The following is a 19,125-nucleotide window of genomic DNA, read 5'->3' as shown; positions in this document are numbered from 1 at the left end:
AAGGGGCAGGTCATAGAACTTATCTACCAAGGGGCAGGTCATATAACATATCTACCAAGGGGCAGGTCATAGAACTTATCTACCAAGGGGCAGGTCATATAACTTATCTACCAAGGGGCAGGTCATAGAAGTTATCTACCAAGGGGCAGGTCATATAACTTATCTACCAAGGGGCAGGTCATAGAACTTATCTAGCAAGGGGCAGGTCATAGAACTTATCTACCAAGGGGCAGGTCATAGAACTTATCTAGCAAGGGGCAGGTCATAGAACTTATCAACCAAGGGGCAGGTCATAGAAGTTATCTACCAAGGGGCAGGTCATAGAACTTATCTACCAAGGGGCAGGTCATATAACTTATCTACCAAGGGGCAGGTCATATAACTTATCTACCAAGGGGCAGGTCATAGAACTTATCTAGCAAGGGGCAGGTCATAGAACTTATCTACCAAGGGGCAGGTCATAGAACTTATCTACCAAGGGGCAGGTCATAGAACTTATCAACCAAGGGGCAGGTCATATAACTTATCAACCAAGGGGCAGGTCATAGGACTTATCTACCAAGGGGCAGGTCATAGAACTTATCTACCAAGGGGCAGGTCATAGAACTTATCTAGCAAGGGGCAGGTCATAGAACTTCACAATGAGTGTTTTTGTGCCTCCTCTCTCAAAAGTGGAACCAAGGAGCAGATGATGCTGACAAACATGACTTTTGCATACCAGGAGACCTTTAGACGTACAGAGTTGCAGAAGGAATGTCACATACCTGTGAGAGCTTCATCTGCATGTGAGCAAAGACATGAAGGAAGCCCACCACGGCGTCCCACAGGCGACTGTGAGCCAGACTCTGCTGGTTTCCACTGCACGGTCCCTGCAAGTCACCACATGAGGAGTGACTTCCTGGACACCAGGAAAGAAAGTCCCACCTGTATGTACTCTGTGAATGTTTGAAGAAAGTCCCACCTGTATGTACTCCGTGAGGGTGTTGAACACCTGCTTGGACACTCGGATGGCCTTGGAAAAGTTGCGTTGACCTTGTGCGTCGATGGCGTCCTTGCCAGAGTAGTACCAGTAGAAGTCGCTGATGGACTCCTGAAGAAAAGGAGATGAAGTCTTTTCTCCCAGCAAACTGCTGTTGAGTTGGAGTCTCACCTGGATTCTCAGCAGGTAATCCACCGTGGAGATGATCATGTTGACGGTGGTGTTGTTGCCGCTCTGTGTTCGCAAGTAGTTCTGGAAAGCTGATACATGAGTTGCTTTATGTGAAATCTGATACATGAGTTGCTTTATGTGAAATCTGATACATGAGTTGCTTTATGTGAAATCTGATACATGAGTTGCTTTATGTGAAATCTGATACATGAGTTGCTTTATGTGAAATCTGATACATGAGTTGCTTTATGTGAAATCTGATACATGAGTTGCTTTATGTGAAATCTGATACATGAGTTGCTTTATGTGAAATCTGATACATGAGTTGCTTTTATGTGAAATCTGATACATGAGTTGCTTTATGTGAAATCTGATACATGAGTTGCTTTATGTGAAATCTGATACATGAGTTGCTTTATGTGAAATCTGATACATGAGTTGCTTTTATGTGAAATCTGATACATGAGTTGCTTTATGTGAAATCTGATACATGAGTTGCTTTTATGTGAAATCTGATACATGAGTTGCTTTATGTGAAATCTGATACATGAGTTGCTTTTATGTGAAATCTGATACATGAGTTGCTTTATGTGAAATCTGATACATGAGTTGCTTTATGTGAAATCTGATACATGAGTTGCTTTATGTGAAATCTGATACATGAGTTGCTTTTATGTGAAATCTGATACATGAGTTGCTTTTATGTGAAATCTGATACTTGAGTTGCTTTTATGTGAAATCTGATACATGAGTTGCTTTTATGTGAAATCTGATACATGAGTTGCTTTTATGTGAAATCTGATACATGAGTTGCTTTTATGTGAAATCTGATACTTGAGTTGCTTTTATGTGAAATCTGATACATGAGTTGCTTTTATGTGAAATCTGATACATGAGTTGCTTTTATGTGAAATCTGATACATGAGTTGCTTTATGTGAAATCTGATACATGAATTGCTTTTATGTGAAATCTGATACATGAGTTGCTTTTATGTGAAATCTGATACATGAGTTGCTTTTATGTGAAATCTGATACATGAGTTGCTTTATGTGAAATCTGATACATGAGTTGCTTTATGTGAAATCTGATACATGAGTTGCTTTTATGTGAAATCTGATACATGAGTTGCTTTATGTGAAATCTGATACATGAGTTGCTTTATGTGAAATCTGATACATGAGTTGCTTTATGTGAAATCTGATACATGAGTTGCTTTATGTGAAATCTGATACATGAGTTGCTTTTATGTGAAATCTGATACATGAGTTGCTTTTATGTGAAATCTGATACTTGAGTTGCTTTTATGTGAAATCTGATACATGAGTTGCTTTTATGTGAAATCTGATACATGAGTTGCTTTTATGTGAAATCTGATACATGAGTTGCTTTTATGTGAAATCTGATACATGAGTTGCTTTATGTGAAATCTGATACATGAGTTGCTTTATGTGAAATCTGATACATGAGTTGCTTTATGTGAAATCTGATACATGAGTTGTTTTTATGTGAAATCGGATACATGAGTTGCTTTTATGTGAAATCTGATACATGAGTTGCTTTATGTGAAATCTGATACATGAGTTGCTTTTATGTGAAATCTGATACATGAGTTGCTTTTATGTGAAATCTGATACATGAGTTGCTTTATGTGAAATCTGATACATGAATTGCTTTTATGTGAAATCTAATACATGAGTTGCTTTTATGTGAAATCTGATACATGAGTTGCTTTTATGTGAAATCTGATACATGAGTTGCTTTATGTGAAATCTGATACATGAGTTGCTTTATGTGAAATCTGATACATGAGTTGCTTTTATGTGAAATCTGATACATGAGTTGCTTTATGTGAAATCTGATACATGAGTTGCTTTATGTGAAATCTGATACATGAGTTGCTTTATGTGAAATCTGATACATGAGTTGCTTTATGTGAAATCTGATACATGAGTTGCTTTTATGTGAAATCTGATACATGAGTTGCTTTTATGTGAAATCTGATACTTGAGTTGCTTTTATGTGAAATCTGATACATGAGTTGCTTTTATGTGAAATCTGATACATGAGTTGCTTTTATGTGAAATCTGATACATGAGTTGCTTTTATGTGAAATCTGATACATGAGTTGCTTTATGTGAAATCTGATACATGAGTTGCTTTATGTGAAATCTGATACATGAGTTGCTTTATGTGAAATCTGATACATGAGTTGCTTTTATGTGAAATCTGATACTTGAGTTGCTTTTATGTGAAAGCTGATACATGAGTTGCTTTTATGTGAAATCTGATACATGAGTTGCTTTATGTGAAATCTGATACATGAGTTGCTTTTATGTGAAATCTGATACATGAGTTGCTTTTATGTGAAATCTGATACATGAGTTGCTTTTATGTGAAATCTAATACATGAGTTGCTTTTATGTGAAATCTGATACATGAGTTGCTTTATGTGAAATCTGATACATGAGTTGCTTTTATGTGAAATCTGATACATGAGTTGCTTTTATGTGAAATCTGATACATGAGTTGCTTTATGTGAAATCTGATACATGAGTTGCTTTTATGTGAAATCTGATACATGAGTTGCTTTTATGTGAAATCTGATACATGAGTTGCTTTTATGTGAAATCTGATACATGAGTTGCTTTTATGTGAAATCTGATACATGAGTTGCTTTTATGTGAAATCTGATACATGAGTTGCTTTATGTGAAATCTGATACATGAGTTACTTTATGTGAAATCTGATACATGAGTTGCTTTATGTGAAATCTGATACATGAGTTGCTTTTATGTGAAATCTGATACATGAGTTGCTTTATGTGAAATCTGATACATGAGTTGCTTTATGTGAAATCTGATACATGAGTTGCTTTATGTGAAATCTGATACATGAGTTGCTTTTATGTGAAATCTGATACATGAGTTGCTTTTATGTGAAATCTGATACATGAGTTGCTTTTATGTGAAATCTGATACATGAGTTGCTTTTATGTGAAATCTGATACATGAGTTGCTTTATGTGAAATCTGATACATGAGTTGCTTTTATGTGAAATCTGATACATGAGTTGCTTTTATGTGAAATCTAATACATGAGTTGCTTTTATGTGAAATCTGATACATGAGTTGCTTTTATGTGAAATCTGATACATGAGTTGCTTTATGTGAAATCTGATACATGAGTTGCTTTTATGTGAAATCTGATACATGAGTTGCTTTTATGTGAAATCTGATACATGAGTTGCTTTATGTGAAATCTGATACATGAGTTGCTTTTATGTGAAATCTGATACATGAGTTGTTTTTATGTGAAATCTGATACATGAGTTGCTTTTATGTGAAATCTGATACATGAGTTGCTTTATGTGAAATCTGATACATGAGTTGCTTTTATGTGAAATCTGATACATGAGTTGCTTTTATGTGAAATCTGATACTTGAGTTGCTTTTATGTGAAATCTGATACATGAGTTGCTTTTATGTGAAATCTGATACATGAGTTGCTTTATGTGAAATCTGATACATGAGTTGCTTATATGTGAAATCTGATACATGAGTTGCTTTTATGTGAAATCTGATACATGAGTTGCTTTTATGTGAAATCTGATACATGAGTTGCTTTATGTGAAATCTGATACATGAGTTGCTTTATGTGAAATCTGATACATGAGTTGCTTTATGTGAAATCTGATACATGAGTTGCTTTTATGTGAAATCTGATACATGAGTTGCTTTATGTGAAATCTGATACATGAGTTGCTTTTATGTGAAATCTGATACATGAGTTGCTTTTATGTGAAATCTGATACATGAGTTGCTTTATGTGAAATCTGATACATGAGTTGCTTTTATGTGAAATCTGATACATGAGTTGCTTTTATGTGAAATCTAATACATGAGTTGCTTTTATGTGAAATCTGATACATGAGTTGCTTTTATGTGAAATCTGATACATGAGTTGCTTTATGTGAAATCTGATACATGAGTTGCTTTTATGTGAAATCTGATACATGAGTTGCTTTATGTGAAATCTGATACATGAGTTGCTTTTATGTGAAATCTGATACATGAGTTGTTTTTATGTGAAATCGGATACATGAGTTGCTTTTATGTGAAATCTGATACATGAGTTGCTTTATGTGAAATCTGATACATGAGTTGCTTTTATGTGAAATCTGATACATGAGTTGCTTTTATGTGAAATCTGATACATGAGTTGCTTTATGTGAAATCTGATACATGAGTTGCTTTTATGTGAAATCTGATACATGAGTTGCTTTTATGTGAAATCTGATACATGAGTTGCTTTATGTGAAATCTGATACATGAGTTGCTTTTATGTGAAATCTGATACATGAGTTGCTTTTATGTGAAATCTAATACATGAGTTGCTTTTATGTGAAATCTGATACATGAGTTGCTTTTATGTGAAATCTGATACATGAGTTGCTTTATGTGAAATCTGATACATGAGTTGCTTTTATGTGAAATCTGATACATGAGTTGCTTTTATGTGAAATCTGATACATGAGTTGCTTTTATGTGAAATCTGATACATGAGTTGTTTTTATGTGAAATCGGATACATGAGTTGCTTTTATGTGAAATCTGATACATGAGTTGCTTTATGTGAAATCTGATACATGAGTTGCTTTTATGTGAAATCTGATACATGAGTTGCTTTTATGTGAAATCTGATACATGAGTTGCTTTATGTGAAATCTGATACATGAGTTGCTTTATGTGAAATCTGATACATGAGTTGCTTTATGTGAAATCTGATACATGAGTTGCTTTTATGTGAAATCTGATACATGAGTTGCTTTTATGTGAAATCTGATACATGAGTTGCTTTATGTGAAATCTGATACATGAGTTGCTTTTATGTGAAATCTGATACATGAGTTGCTTTTATGTGAAATCTAATACATGAGTTGCTTTTATGTGAAATCTGATACATGAGTTGCTTTTATGTGAAATCTGATACATGAGTTGCTTTATGTGAAATCTGATACATGAGTTGCTTTTATGTGAAATCTGATACATGAGTTGCTTTTATGTGAAATCTGATACATGAGTTGCTTTATGTGAAATCTGATACATGAGTTGCTTTTATGTGAAATCTGATACATGAGTTGTTTTTATGTGAAATCTGATACATGAGTTGCTTTTATGTGAAATCTGATACATGAGTTGCTTTATGTGAAATCTGATACATGAGTTGCTTTTATGTGAAATCTGATACATGAGTTGCTTTTATGTGAAATCTGATACTTGAGTTGCTTTTATGTGAAATCTGATACATGAGTTGCTTTTATGTGAAATCTGATACATGAGTTGCTTTATGTGAAATCTGATACATGAGTGGCTTTTATGTTAAATCTGATACATGAGTTGCTTTTATGTGAAATCTGATACATGAGTTGCTTTTATGTGAAATCTGATACATGAGTTGCTTTTATGTGAAATCTGATACATGAGTTGCTTTATGTGAAATCTGATACATGAGTTGCTTTTATGTGAAATCTGATACATGAGTTGCTTTTATGTGAAATCTGATACATGAGTTGCTTTATGTGAAATCTGATACATGAGTTGCTTTTATGTGAAATCTGATACATGAGTTGCTTTTATGTGAAATCTGATACATGAGTTGCTTTATGTGAAATCTGATACATGAGGTGCTTTTATGTGAAATCTGATACATGAGTTGCTTTTATGTGAAATCTGATACATGAGTTGCTTTTATGTGAAATCTGATACATGAGTTGCTTTATGTGAAATCTGATACATGAGTTGCTTTTATGTGAAATCTGATACATGAGTTGCTTTATGTGAAAAAACTCAACAAAGGTGTTGTATCAGGGGTGTCCAAACTTTTTCTCCCCAGGCTGCATACAGAAATACCCCAGCAATATTTTATTAAATAACACATCAAACGTAAGTCAAGTTATGACCATCCATCCATCCATTTTCTACCGCTTGTCCCTCTCGGGGTCGCGGGTGTGCTGGAGCCTATCCCAGCTACATTTGGGCAGAAGGTGGGATACAACACCTTTATCCTAGTTACTGTATGTGTTTATAGAGTAGGGGTTCCTAACCTTTTTGACCTCGGGGCCCAACTTTTCCACTACAGGGGGCCCCGGGGACCACTCACTCAAATAATAACACAGAATTAGAATAGAACCTTTATTTAACCAGATAAGAAAACCCATTGAGATCAAGATCTCTTTCACAATTAGTCATCTTACTCTTGATTTTAGTCGTATGCAAGCTGGGCTAAATGTCACGGGCTGGAATAAAAAGAAGCTCTATTCCGTAAATGACCCCCGGCCACACTTTGGACACCCCGCATAATATATACAACAATAATACAATAATATATATACAACAATAATACAATAATATATATACAACAATAATACAATAATATATATACAACAATAATACAATAATATATATATACAACAATAATACAATAATATATAGACAACAATAATACAATAATATATAAACAATAATACAATAATATATATACAACAATAAAATCCTGTGAGTCAATTGTAAATGTGCTAAGAGTTCATCAAAGTGGTAGAGTGTGGGAGAAGCAATCACCTGTGTTGTGTCCTTCCTACCTGTATTGTGTCCTTCCTACCTGTGTTGTGTCCTTCCTACCTGTGTTGTGTCCTTCCCACCTGTGTTGTGTCCTTCCTACCTGTGTTGTGTCCTTCCCACCTGTGTTGTGTCCTTCCTACCTGTGTTGTGTCCTTCCTACCTGTGTTGTGTCCTTCCCACCTGTGTTGTGTCCTTCCTACCTGTGTTGTGTCCTTCCTACCTGTGTTGTGTCCTTCACACAGCAGCTGCAGGAAGCGGAATAGATCACAGGTGACATGTTCATCACGCATCACCTTCTCTCCTGCGGAAAAGGTGAAGACATGGAAAGGATGACAAAGTATGGAATATAGTGTTAAAAGGTGGATGGAAAGGATTACAAAGTATGGAATATAGTGTTAAAAGGTGGATGGAAAGGATGACAAAGTATGGAATATAGTGTGCTAAAAGGTGGATGGAAAGGATGACAAAGTATGGAATATAGTGTGTTAAAAGGTGGATGGAAAGGATGACAAAGTATGGAATATAGTGTGTTGAAAGGTGGATGGAAAGGATGACAAAGTATGGAATATAGTGTGTTGAAAGGTGGATGGAAAGGATGACAAAGTATGGAATATAGTGTTAAAAGGTGGATGGAAAGGATGACAAAGTATGGAATATAGTGTTAAAAGGGAGGCAGCTTACCTGAGCTGTCATCCAGGGCCATGCCTAATCTTTCAGCTTTGTTCTGCCTCTCAAAAGCGTTTAAATCCAGCACACTGGAAATGTCAAATAAGAATGAGTGGTGTGGCAGCAAAGACTGAGTGGAGCTGCTTCACCTGCAGGCCTGCACCAGTCCAGCCATGCTCTGAAAGAAGCCAACGTCACGTCGCTGTCGCAGATAATCCAGCATTTTCTACGAGAAGCCAGCAAGGTGTGATTAAGGCAGGTGTGACGCTTCACTACAACCACACTCAACTTGCAAGTAGACTGTGACAGGAACATTATTACGCTTTCACTAAGTTCTCAGACTAAGTTGGGAGGATGAGATGAGCGCCACAATGCACCTGCTGAACAGCGGCGTTCCCTCCGTTGAGAAGTGCGATGCCCAGCTGGAGTGTTGGAGCAATCATGGAGCCCAAACTTCCTGACCAGACGTCAAATCATCACAATCAAAACACAGCACAGCTTTAACAAAATGTCAAAGTGACACTTTGACTTGCTTGTCAACTTCCTTTGCTGCTCTGCAGGACTTGCTTGTCAACTACCTTTGCTGCTCTGCAGGACTTGCTTGTCAACTACCTTTGCTGCTCTGCAGGACTTGCTTGTCAACTACCTTTGCTGCTCTGCAGGACTTGCTTGTCAACTACCTTTGCTGCTCTGCAGGACTTGCTTGTCAACTACCTTTGCTGCTCTGCAGGACTTGCTTGTCAACTTCCTTTGCTGCTCTGCAGGACTTGCTTGTCAACTACCTTTGCTAGCACGTATGCTCTGCAGGACTTGCTTGTCAACTACCTTTGCTGCTCTGCAGGACTTGCTTGTCAACTACCTTTGCTAGCACGTATGCTCTGCAGGACTTGCTTGTCAACTACCTTTGCTGCTCTGCAGGACTTGCTTGTCAACTACCTTTGCTGCTCTGCAGGACTTGCTTGTCAACTACCTTTGCTGCTCTGCAGGACTTGCTTGTCAACTACCTTTGCTGCTCTGCAGGACTTGCTTGTCAACTACCTTTGCTGCTCTGCAGGACTTGCTTGTCAACTACCTTTGTTGCTTTGCAGGACTTTCTTGTCAACTACCTTTGCTGCTCTGCAGGACTTGCTTGTCAACTTTACCTTTGCTGGCACTAATGCTCTGCAGGACTTGCTTGTCAACTACCTTTGCTGGCACTTATGCTCTGCAGGACTTGCTTGTCAACTACCTTTGCTAGCACTAATGCTCTGCAGGACTTGCTTGTCAACTACCTTTGCTGGCACTAATGCTCTGCAGGACTTGCTTGTCAACTACCTTTGCTGGCACTTATGCTCTGCAGGACTTGCTTGTCAACTACCTTTGCTGGCACGTATGCTCTGCAGGACTTGCTTGTCAACTACCTTTGCTGGCACTTATGCTCTGCAGGACTTGCTTGTCAACTACCTTTGCTAGCACTTATGCTCTGCAGGACTTGCTTGTCAACTACCTTTGCTAGCACTAATGCTCTGCAGGACTTGCTTGTCAACTACCTTTGCTAGCACTAATGCTCTGCAGGACTTGCTTGTCAACTACCTTTGCTGGCACTTATGCTCCGCAGGACTTGCTTGTCAACTACCTTTGCTGGCACTTATGCTCTGCAGGACTTGCTTGTCAGCTACCTTTGCTGGCACTTATGCTCTGCAGGACTTGCTTGTCAACTACCTTTGCTAGCACTTATGCTCTGCAGGACTTGCTTGTCAACTACCTTTGCTGGCACTTATGCGCTGCAGGACTTGCTTGTCAACTACCTTTGCTGGCACTTATGCTCTGCAGGACTTGCTTGTCAACTACCTTTGCTAGCACTAATGCTCTGCAGGACTTGCTTGTCAACTACCTTTGCTGGCACTTATGCTCCGCAGGACTTGCTTGTCAACTACCTTTGCTGGCACTTATGCTCTGCAGGACTTGCTTGTCAGCTACCTTTGCTGGCACTTATGCTCTGCAGGACTTGCTTGTCAACTACCTTTGCTAGCACTTATGCTCTGCAGGACTTGCTTGTCAACTACCTTTGCTGGCACTTATGCGCTGCAGGACTTGCTTGTCAACTACCTTTGCTGGCACTTATGCTCTGCAGGACCATCTCTGACGCTCCACGGACATGCAGCCTGGCCTGCTGGTAGAGCAGCTTCTGTTTGTCCATCTCCTTCTCCTGGAACACAACAACTGTTTTATTGGAGCTTTTTGATGCTACCCTTAAAGTCAGATGGTAATGTTTGCTATCCTGAAGAAGAAGAAGAACTTGACAGAAAAGACTCACTTCAAAACTTTCCACCTCCTGTTGCTGGTCGTCTTCCCTGTGGCAACTCTGCAAGGGCAAACTTGGGGTTGACAACATGGACGACCACCAAGACTTCAAAATCCCCTTTAGGCCCTTTTCCACTGAACTGTTGGTTCCTGGAACCTCTGGTTCCTGGAACTGTGTTCCTGTAGAAGTATGTGGTTTGTTTCCACCACAGTTCAGGTAGTTTCTACAAATCAGGCTGATGACGTACGCAGGCGTGGTTTACTATATTTCATCTACAATGAAGCCATGGAATTGAAAGACAAAGCAATCATGTACAAAACAATATCATTTACAAAATAAAGTGTACAGAATTGTTCATCAGAAGTCAGGCTTTTGTCCGCAATGTCCAACAGTCAGAAAGTCGTCCTCTCAGTACATGATGAATTCATGAAGTCAGGTGATTCCTTTTGGTCCATTTCAGCAGTAAATAACAATATATCAATAATACATGTCAATGTTAATCTGTAAATAACAATATATAAATAATACATGTCAATTTTTATCTGTAAATAACAATATATCAATAATACATGTCAGTGTTTATCTGTAAATAACAACATATAAATAATACATGTCAGTGTTAAATCTGTAAATAACAATATATAAATAATGTCAGTGTTTATCTGTAAAAAACAATATATAAATAATACATGTCAGTGTTTATCTCATGCCAACAACACGAACACATCAGCTTTAGCGTTAGCTTGTTAGCATTAGCATTCAGTTGACTGGGGTTGAGGCTAATATCAACACAAATGGAGCGTCACTAACTACTTTTACAAGATGTAATAAAGTCAATAGTTAATATTTGATGTTATTTACCTCGTGTGCTGCCTCCTTTATTTCACATTTATCCAACAAAGTCCGAGTAGTAAGCTGCTGAGGTCGTTGCTTCGAGTCAGGCTTCATACTCCTCAGTAAATACGTTTAAAAGAGTCCGTCTACTTCACGTAACAAAATGAAGTTAGTAAAAAGTACTAAACAAGAATAAAGTGCATGTAGTTTACAAACACTGCAAGATAGTTCCACTGATCAGCCTTCTTCAGCACTAAAGGTCCTACAAGTCAAAAGTTCCTTTTGTTCTTCTTTTTCTCCATTGTCAAGTTAGTTGTCATAGAAACACACAAGAAATAAGAAATAAATAAGTATATTCCAATGGCGGTCGTGGGTTTGAAAAAGAAGTATTAGGAACGCCCCCAACTGAGTTCAACCAATCAGTGATCCACAGCACAGCCCGCCCTCGAAAAGGTTCCTGGTCGCTTGGAAAAGTCCCACCTAGCTAGGAGGAACTCTGGAAGGTTCCTGAAGAACTAAATCTACCTAGGTAGTTTTTGGTGGAAACACAGCGGGAACTTTATTTACCCGGGTAAGAAAGGAAGTTCCTGAAAAAGTTCCTGCGGTGGAAAAGGGCTTTTTGTTTTCTATGCATACCTTGGCCATGATCTCCACGTAGGACAGATAGAGACCGTCACTTCCAAGACCACTGAGAAGAAAACAAAGGACATATTAGTTGGCTTGTAAGGACACATGTTGCCTTCCTTAGTTACCACTTGTTGCCTTCTTTATTTCCCACATGTTGCCTTCCTTAGTTACCACTTGTTGCCTTCTTTATTTCCCACATGTTGCCTTCCTTAGTTACCACTTGTTGCCTTCTTTATTTCCCACATGTTGCCTTCCTTAGTTACCACTTGTTGCCTTCTTTATTTCCCACATGTTGCCTTCCTTATTTCCCACTTGCAAGTGAAGAAGCAGGCTGTCTGCCAGCAGACAAGAAGGTGAGAGGTGGTCCATGTACTAAGAGAGGTGGTCCATGCACTAAGAGAGTTGGTCCATGTACTAAGAGAGGTGGTCCATGCACTAAGAGAGGTGGTCCACGCACTAAGAGAGGTGGTCCATGCACTAAGAGAGGTGGTCCATGCACTAAGAGAGGTGGTCCATGTACTAAGAGAGGTGGTCCATGTACTAAGAGAGGTGGTCCATGCACTAAGAGAGGTGGTCCATGCACTAAGAGAGGTGGTCCATGTACTAAGAGAGGTGGTCCATGCACTAAGAGAGGTGGTCCACGCACTAAGAGAGGTGGTCCATGCACTAAGAGAGGTGGTCCATGCACTAAGAAAGGTGGTCCATGTACTAAGAGAGGTGGTCCATGCACTAAGAGAGGTGGTCCATGCACTAAGAGAGGTGGTCCATGTACTAAGAGAGGTGGTCCATGTACTAAGAGAGGTGGTCCATGCACTAAGAGAGGTGGTCCACGCACTAAGAGAGGTGGTCCACGCACTAAGAGAGGTGGTCCATGCACTAAGAGAGGTGGTCCATGTACTAAGAGAGGTGGTCCATGCACTAAGAGAGGTGGTCCATGTACTAAGAGAGGTGGTCCATGCACTAAGAGAGGTGGTCCACGCACTAAGAGAGGTGGTCCATGCACTAAGAGAGGTGGTCCACGCACTAAGAGAGGTGGTCCATGCACTAAGAGAGGTGGTCCATGCACTAAGAGAGGTGGTCCATGTACTAAGAGAGGTGGTCCACGCACTAAGAGAGGTGGTCCACGCACTAAGAGTGGTGGTCCATGCACTAAGAGAGGTGGTCCACGTACTAAGAGAGGTGGTCCATGCACTAAGAGAGGTGGTCCATGCACTAAGAGAGGTGGTCCATGCACTAAGAGAGGTGGTCCATGTACTAAGAGAGGTGGTCCACGCACTAAGAGAGGTGGTCCACGCACTAAGAGAGGTGGTCCACGCACTAAGAGAGGTGGTCCATGTACTAAGAGAGGTGGTCCATGTACTAAGAGAGTTGGTCCATGCACTAAGAGAGTTGGTCCATGTACTAAGAGAGGTGGTCCATGCACTAAGAGAGGTGGTCCATGCACTAAGAGAGGTGGTCCATGTACTAAGAGAGGTGGTCCATGCACTAAGAGAGGTGGTCCATGTACTAAGAGAGGTGGTCCATGTACTAAGAGAGGTGGTCCATGTACTAAGAGAGTTGGTCCATGCACTAAGAGAGTTGGTCCATGTACTAAGAGAGGTGGTCCATGTACTAAGAGAGGTGGTCCATGCACTAAGAGAGGTGGTCCATGTACTAAGAGAGGTGGTCCATGCACTAAGAGAGGTGGTCCATGCACTAAGAGAGGTGGTCCATGTACTAAGAGAGGTGGTCCATGAACTAAGAGAGGTGGTCCATGCACTAAGAGAGGTGGTCCATGCACTAAGAGAGGTGGTCCATGCACTAAGAGAGGTGGTCCATGTACTAAGAGAGGTGGTCCATGTACTAAGAGAGGTGGTCCATGCACTAAGAGAGGTGGTCCATGCACTAAGAGAGGTGGTCCATGTACTAAGAGAGGTGGTCCATGTACTAAGAGAGGTGGTCCAGACCACCAATTTTTTTAATTTTTTGGGGGATTTTTAAATTTTTTTTATTTGTCCTTTCTAATCCATTTTCTACTGCTTGTTACTCTCGGGGTCTCCTAGCCGCTCAGGCAAATAATTTTGTCTAAAAGTGCATTTTCCCATCAATAACATCAATAACGTGACATCATTGCGCTCGTGCCACAGAGTCGAACGAGCATGCATCAACTGTTTTTATCTGTAAATAATTTACATATATATATATATATATATATATATATATATATATATATATATATATATATATATATATATATATATATATATATATATATATATATATATATATATATACAAACCCCGTTTCCATATGAGTTGGGAAATGGTGTTAGATGTAAATATAAACGGAATACAATGATTTGCAAATCCCTTTCAAGCCATATTCAGTTGAATATGCTACAAAGACAACATATTTCATGTTCAAACTGATAAACTTTTTTTTTTTTCAAATAATCATTAACTTTATAATTTGATGGCAGCAACACGTGACAAAGAAGTTGGGAAAGGTGGCAATAAATACTGATAAAGTTGAGGAATGCTCATCAAACACTTATTTGGAACATCCCACAGGTGAACAGGCTAATTGGGAACAGGTGGGTGCCATGATTGGGTATAAAAACAGCTTCCCAAAAAAGGCTCAGTCTTTCACAAGAAAGGATGGGGCGAGGTACACCACTTTGTCCACAACTGCGTGAGCAAATAGTCAAACAGTTTAAGAACAACCTTTCTCAAAGTGCAATTGCAAGAAATTGAGGGATTTCAACATCTACGCTCCATAATATCATCAAAAGGTTCAGAGAATGTGGAGAAATCACTGCAGGTAAGCAGCATGGCCGGAAACCAACATTGAATGAGCGTGACCTTCCATCCCTCAGACGGCACTGTATCAAAAAGCGACATCAATCTCTAAAGGATATCACCACATGGGCTCAGGAACACTTCAGAAAACCACTGTCAGTAACTACAGTTGGTCGCTACATCTGTAAGTGCAAGTTAAAGCTCTACTATGCAAAGCCAAAGCCATTTATCAACAACACCCAGAAACGCCGCCAGCTTCTCTGGGCCCGAGATCATCTAAGATGGACTCATGCAAAGTGGAAAAGTGTTCTGTGGTCTGACGAGTCCACATTTCTAATTGTTTTTGGAAATATTCCACATCGTGTCATCCGGACCAAAGGGGAAGCGAACCATCCAGACTGTTATCCACGCAAAGTGTAAAAGGCAGCATGTGTGATGGTATGGGGGTGTATTAGTGGCCAAGACATGGGTAACTTACACATCTGTGAAGGCACCATTAATGCTGAAAGGTACATACAGCTTTTGGAACAACATATGTTGCCATCTAAGCACCGTCTTTTTCATGGACGCCCCTGCTTATTTCAGCAAGACAATGCCAAGCCACATTCAGCACGTGTTACAACAGCGTGGCTTCATAAAAAAAGAGTGCGGGTACTTTCCTGGCCCGCCTGCAGTCCAGACCTGTCTCCCATTGAAAATGTGTGGCGCATTATGAAGCCTAAAATAGGACAGCGGAGACCCCGGACTGTTGAACCACTGAAGCTGTACATAAAACAAGAATGGGAAAGAATTCCACTTTCAAAGCTTCAACAATTAGTTTCCTCAGTTCCCAAACCTTTACTGAGTGTTGTTAAAAGGAAAGGCCATGTAACACAGTGGTGAACATGCCCTTTCCCAACTACTTTGTCACGTGTTGCAGCCATGACATTCTAACTTAATTATTATTTGCAAAAAAAAAATAAAGTTTATGAGTTCGAACATGAAATATGTTGTCTTTGTAGCATATTCAACTGAATATGGCTTGAAAAGGATTTGCAAATCATTGCATTCCGTTTATATTTACATCTAACACAAGTTCCCAACTCATATGGAAACGGGGTTTGTATATATATATATATATATATATATATATATATATATATATATATATATATATATATATATATATACATACATATACAGCCCGGTCCCCGGCCAAATAGTTTTAACCCAATGCGGCCCCCGAGTCAAAAAGTGTGGGGACCCCTGCTCTAGAGTTCTAAAGAATTTGCTGCAAAAAAGAACCTGGGGGGCCGGTCTGGTTAGCCTGGCTGTTCCTTTACACCTCTAATAGTAAAGTTGTAATAGTAAAGTTCCTTTACACCTCTAATAGAAAAGTTCTAATAGTAAAGTTCCTTTCCACCAAGCATTTAAGTCCCATCTTAAAACTAATTTGTATAATCTAGCCTTTAAATAGACCCCCCCTTTTTTAGACCAGTTGATCTGCCGTTTCTTTTCTTCTTTCCTCTTCTCCCCTGTCCCTTGCGAGGGGGAGTTGCATAGGTCCGGTGGCCATGGATGAAGTGCTGGCTGTCCAGAGCCGGGACCCCGGGTGGACCACTAGTCTGTGCATCGGTTGGGGACATCTCTGCGCTGCTGACCCGTCTCCGCTCGGGATGGTTTCCTGTTGGCCCCGCTGTGGACTGGACTCCCGCTGATGTGTTGGATCCACTGTGGACTGAACTTTCACAATGTTATGTCAGACCCACTCGACATCCGTTGCTTTCGGTCTCCCCTAGAGGGGGGGGTTACCCACATATGCGGTCCTCTCCAAGGTTTCTCATAGTCATTCACCGACGTCCCACTGGGGTGAGTTTTTCCTTGCCCGTATGTGGGCTCTGTACCGAGGATGTCGTTGTGGCTTGTACAGCCCTTTGAGACACTTGTGATTTAGGGCTATATAAATAAACATTGATTGACATTGATTGATAATAGAAAAGTTCTAATAGTAAAGTTCCTTTCCACCTCTAATAGAAAAGTTCTAATAGTAAAGTTCCTTTCCACCTCTAATAGAAAAGCTGGAGACATCATGAGCACACCTCCTTGCTGTCAAGGCGCTTCGACTGAAGAAAGTGATGAGTTGGAGGAGAGGATCCATCAGCTTGGCTCTTCCCTCTTCTCCAGCCTGGCCCCTCACACCCTGAATGACAAGATGGAGGTGACTAAGTGTGATGCGCACAATCAACACATACAGAATGCAAAGAGTCCCATTTCTTGCCAGTGATAAGAGTTGAATAGAAAATGTATAATAGCATGTTATTATAGCACTCACAGCTAATGTATAACAGCATGTTAATAATAATGTATGTTACAATAATGTATGTTATTATAGCACTCACAGCTAATGTATAACAGCATGTTAATAATAATGTATGTTACAATAATGTATGTTATTATAGCACTCACAGCTAATGTATAACAGCATGTTAATAATAATGTATGTTACAATAATGTATGTTATTATAGCACTCACAGCTAAGTCCTCCACCAGCCTCTCCTCCAGAGTCTTGTCCTCAGCTGCTATCCAGGACTGATGGTAGCCTTGCAGGAAGAGGTTGACGGCTCTGTGCCTAAACAGCCAAGGTGAGATGATTGACACCTGTGCCTAAACAGTCAAGATGAAATGATTGACACCTGTGCCTAAACAGCCAAGGTGAGATGATTGACACCTGTGCCTAAACAGCCAAGATGAGATGATTGACACCTGTGCCTAAACAGCCAAGATGAGATGATTGACACCTGTGCCTAAACAGCCAAGATGAGATGATTGACACCTGTGCCTAAACAGCCAAGATGAGATGATTGACACCTGTGCCTAAACAGCCAAGGTGAGATGATTGACACCTGTGCCTAAACAGCCAAGATGAGATGATTGACACCTGTGCCTAAACAGCCAAGATGAGATGATTGACACCTGTGCCTAAACAGCCAAGATGAGATGATTGACACCTGTGCCTAAACAGCCAAGATGAGATGATTGACACCTGTGCCTAAACAGCCAAGATGAGATGATTGACACCTGTGCCTAAACAGCCAAGATGAGATGATTGACACCTGTGCCTAAACAGCCAAGATGAGATGATTGACACCTGTGCCTAAACAGCCAAGATGAGATGATTGACACCTGTGCCTAAACAGTCAAGATGAGATGATTGACACCTGTGCCTAAACAGCCAAGGTGAGATGATTGACACCTGTGCCTAAACAGCCAAGATGAGATGATTGACACCTGTGCCTAAACAGCCAAGATGAGATGATTGACACCTGTGCCTAAACAGCCAAGATGAGATGATTGACACCTGTGCCTAAACAGCCAAGATGAGATGATTGACACCTGTGCCTAAACAGCCAAGATGAGATGATTGACACCTGTGCCTAAACAGCCAAGATGAGATGATTGACACCTGTGCCTAAACAGCCAAGATGAGATGATTGACACCTGTGCCTAAACAGCCAAGATGAGATGATTGACACCTGTGCCTAAACAGCCAAGATGAGATGATTGACACCTGTGCCTAAACAGCCAAGATGAGATGATTGACACCTGTGCCTAAACAGCCAAGATGAGATGATTGACACCTGTGCCTAAACAGCCAAGATGAGATGATTGACACCTGTGCCTAAACAGCCAAGATGAGATGATTGACACCTGTGCCTAAACAGCCAAGGTGAGATGATTGACACCTGTGCCTAAACAGCCAAGGTGAGATGATTGACACCTGTGCCTAAACAGCCAAGATGAGATGATTGACACCTGTGCCTAAACAGTCAAGATGAGATGATTGACACCTGTGCCTAAACAACCAAGGTGAGATGATTGACACCTGTGCCTAAACAGCCAAGATGAGATGATTGACACCTGTGCCTAAACAGCCAAGATGAGATGATTGACACCTGTGCCTAAACAGCCAAGATGAGATGATTGACACCTGTGCCTAAACAGTCAAGATGAGATGATTGACACCTGTGCCTAAACAGCCAAGATGAGATGATTGACACCTGTGCCTAAACAGCCAAGATGAGATGATTGACACCTGTGCCTAAACAGTCAAGATGAGATGATTGACACCTGTGCCTAAACAACCAAGGTGAGATGATTGACACCTGTGCCTAAACAACCAAGGTGAGATGA

General features: G+C 40.2%; 1 protein-coding gene across 8 annotated transcripts in view; it reads right to left on the bottom strand.

Moving 5' to 3' along the window:
• The window catches only part of LOC133657601 (ryanodine receptor 2-like), a 212,667-nt gene that overhangs the window by 35,805 nt on the left and 157,737 nt on the right, over positions 1 to 19,125 (bottom strand). For all 8 annotated transcript variants that reach the window (XM_062059109.1, XM_062059105.1, XM_062059111.1 and 5 more), the window contains exons 77-88: positions 17,467 to 17,563; positions 17,033 to 17,133; positions 12,187 to 12,238; positions 10,729 to 10,776; positions 10,521 to 10,620; positions 8,810 to 8,889; positions 8,582 to 8,658; positions 8,448 to 8,521; positions 7,987 to 8,067; positions 1,151 to 1,239; positions 962 to 1,090; positions 765 to 869 (exon numbers count right to left, since the gene is read on the bottom strand). In XM_062059109.1, the coding sequence (XP_061915093.1) occupies positions 765 to 869; positions 962 to 1,090; positions 1,151 to 1,239; positions 7,987 to 8,067; positions 8,448 to 8,521; positions 8,582 to 8,658; positions 8,810 to 8,889; positions 10,521 to 10,620; positions 10,729 to 10,776; positions 12,187 to 12,238; positions 17,033 to 17,133; positions 17,467 to 17,563 (1,033 nt within the window). The remainder of the gene's footprint in view (positions 1 to 764; positions 870 to 961; positions 1,091 to 1,150; positions 1,240 to 7,986; positions 8,068 to 8,447; positions 8,522 to 8,581; positions 8,659 to 8,809; positions 8,890 to 10,520; positions 10,621 to 10,728; positions 10,777 to 12,186; positions 12,239 to 17,032; positions 17,134 to 17,466; positions 17,564 to 19,125) is intronic.

This window comes from Entelurus aequoreus, linkage group LG09 (genome assembly GCF_033978785.1).
Source record: "Entelurus aequoreus isolate RoL-2023_Sb linkage group LG09, RoL_Eaeq_v1.1, whole genome shotgun sequence".
In the NCBI taxonomy this organism is placed as follows: domain Eukaryota; kingdom Metazoa; phylum Chordata; class Actinopteri; order Syngnathiformes; family Syngnathidae; genus Entelurus; species Entelurus aequoreus.
The sequence above is the reverse complement of the archived record's forward strand: the minus strand, read 5'-3'. Positions and strand labels throughout refer to the sequence as shown.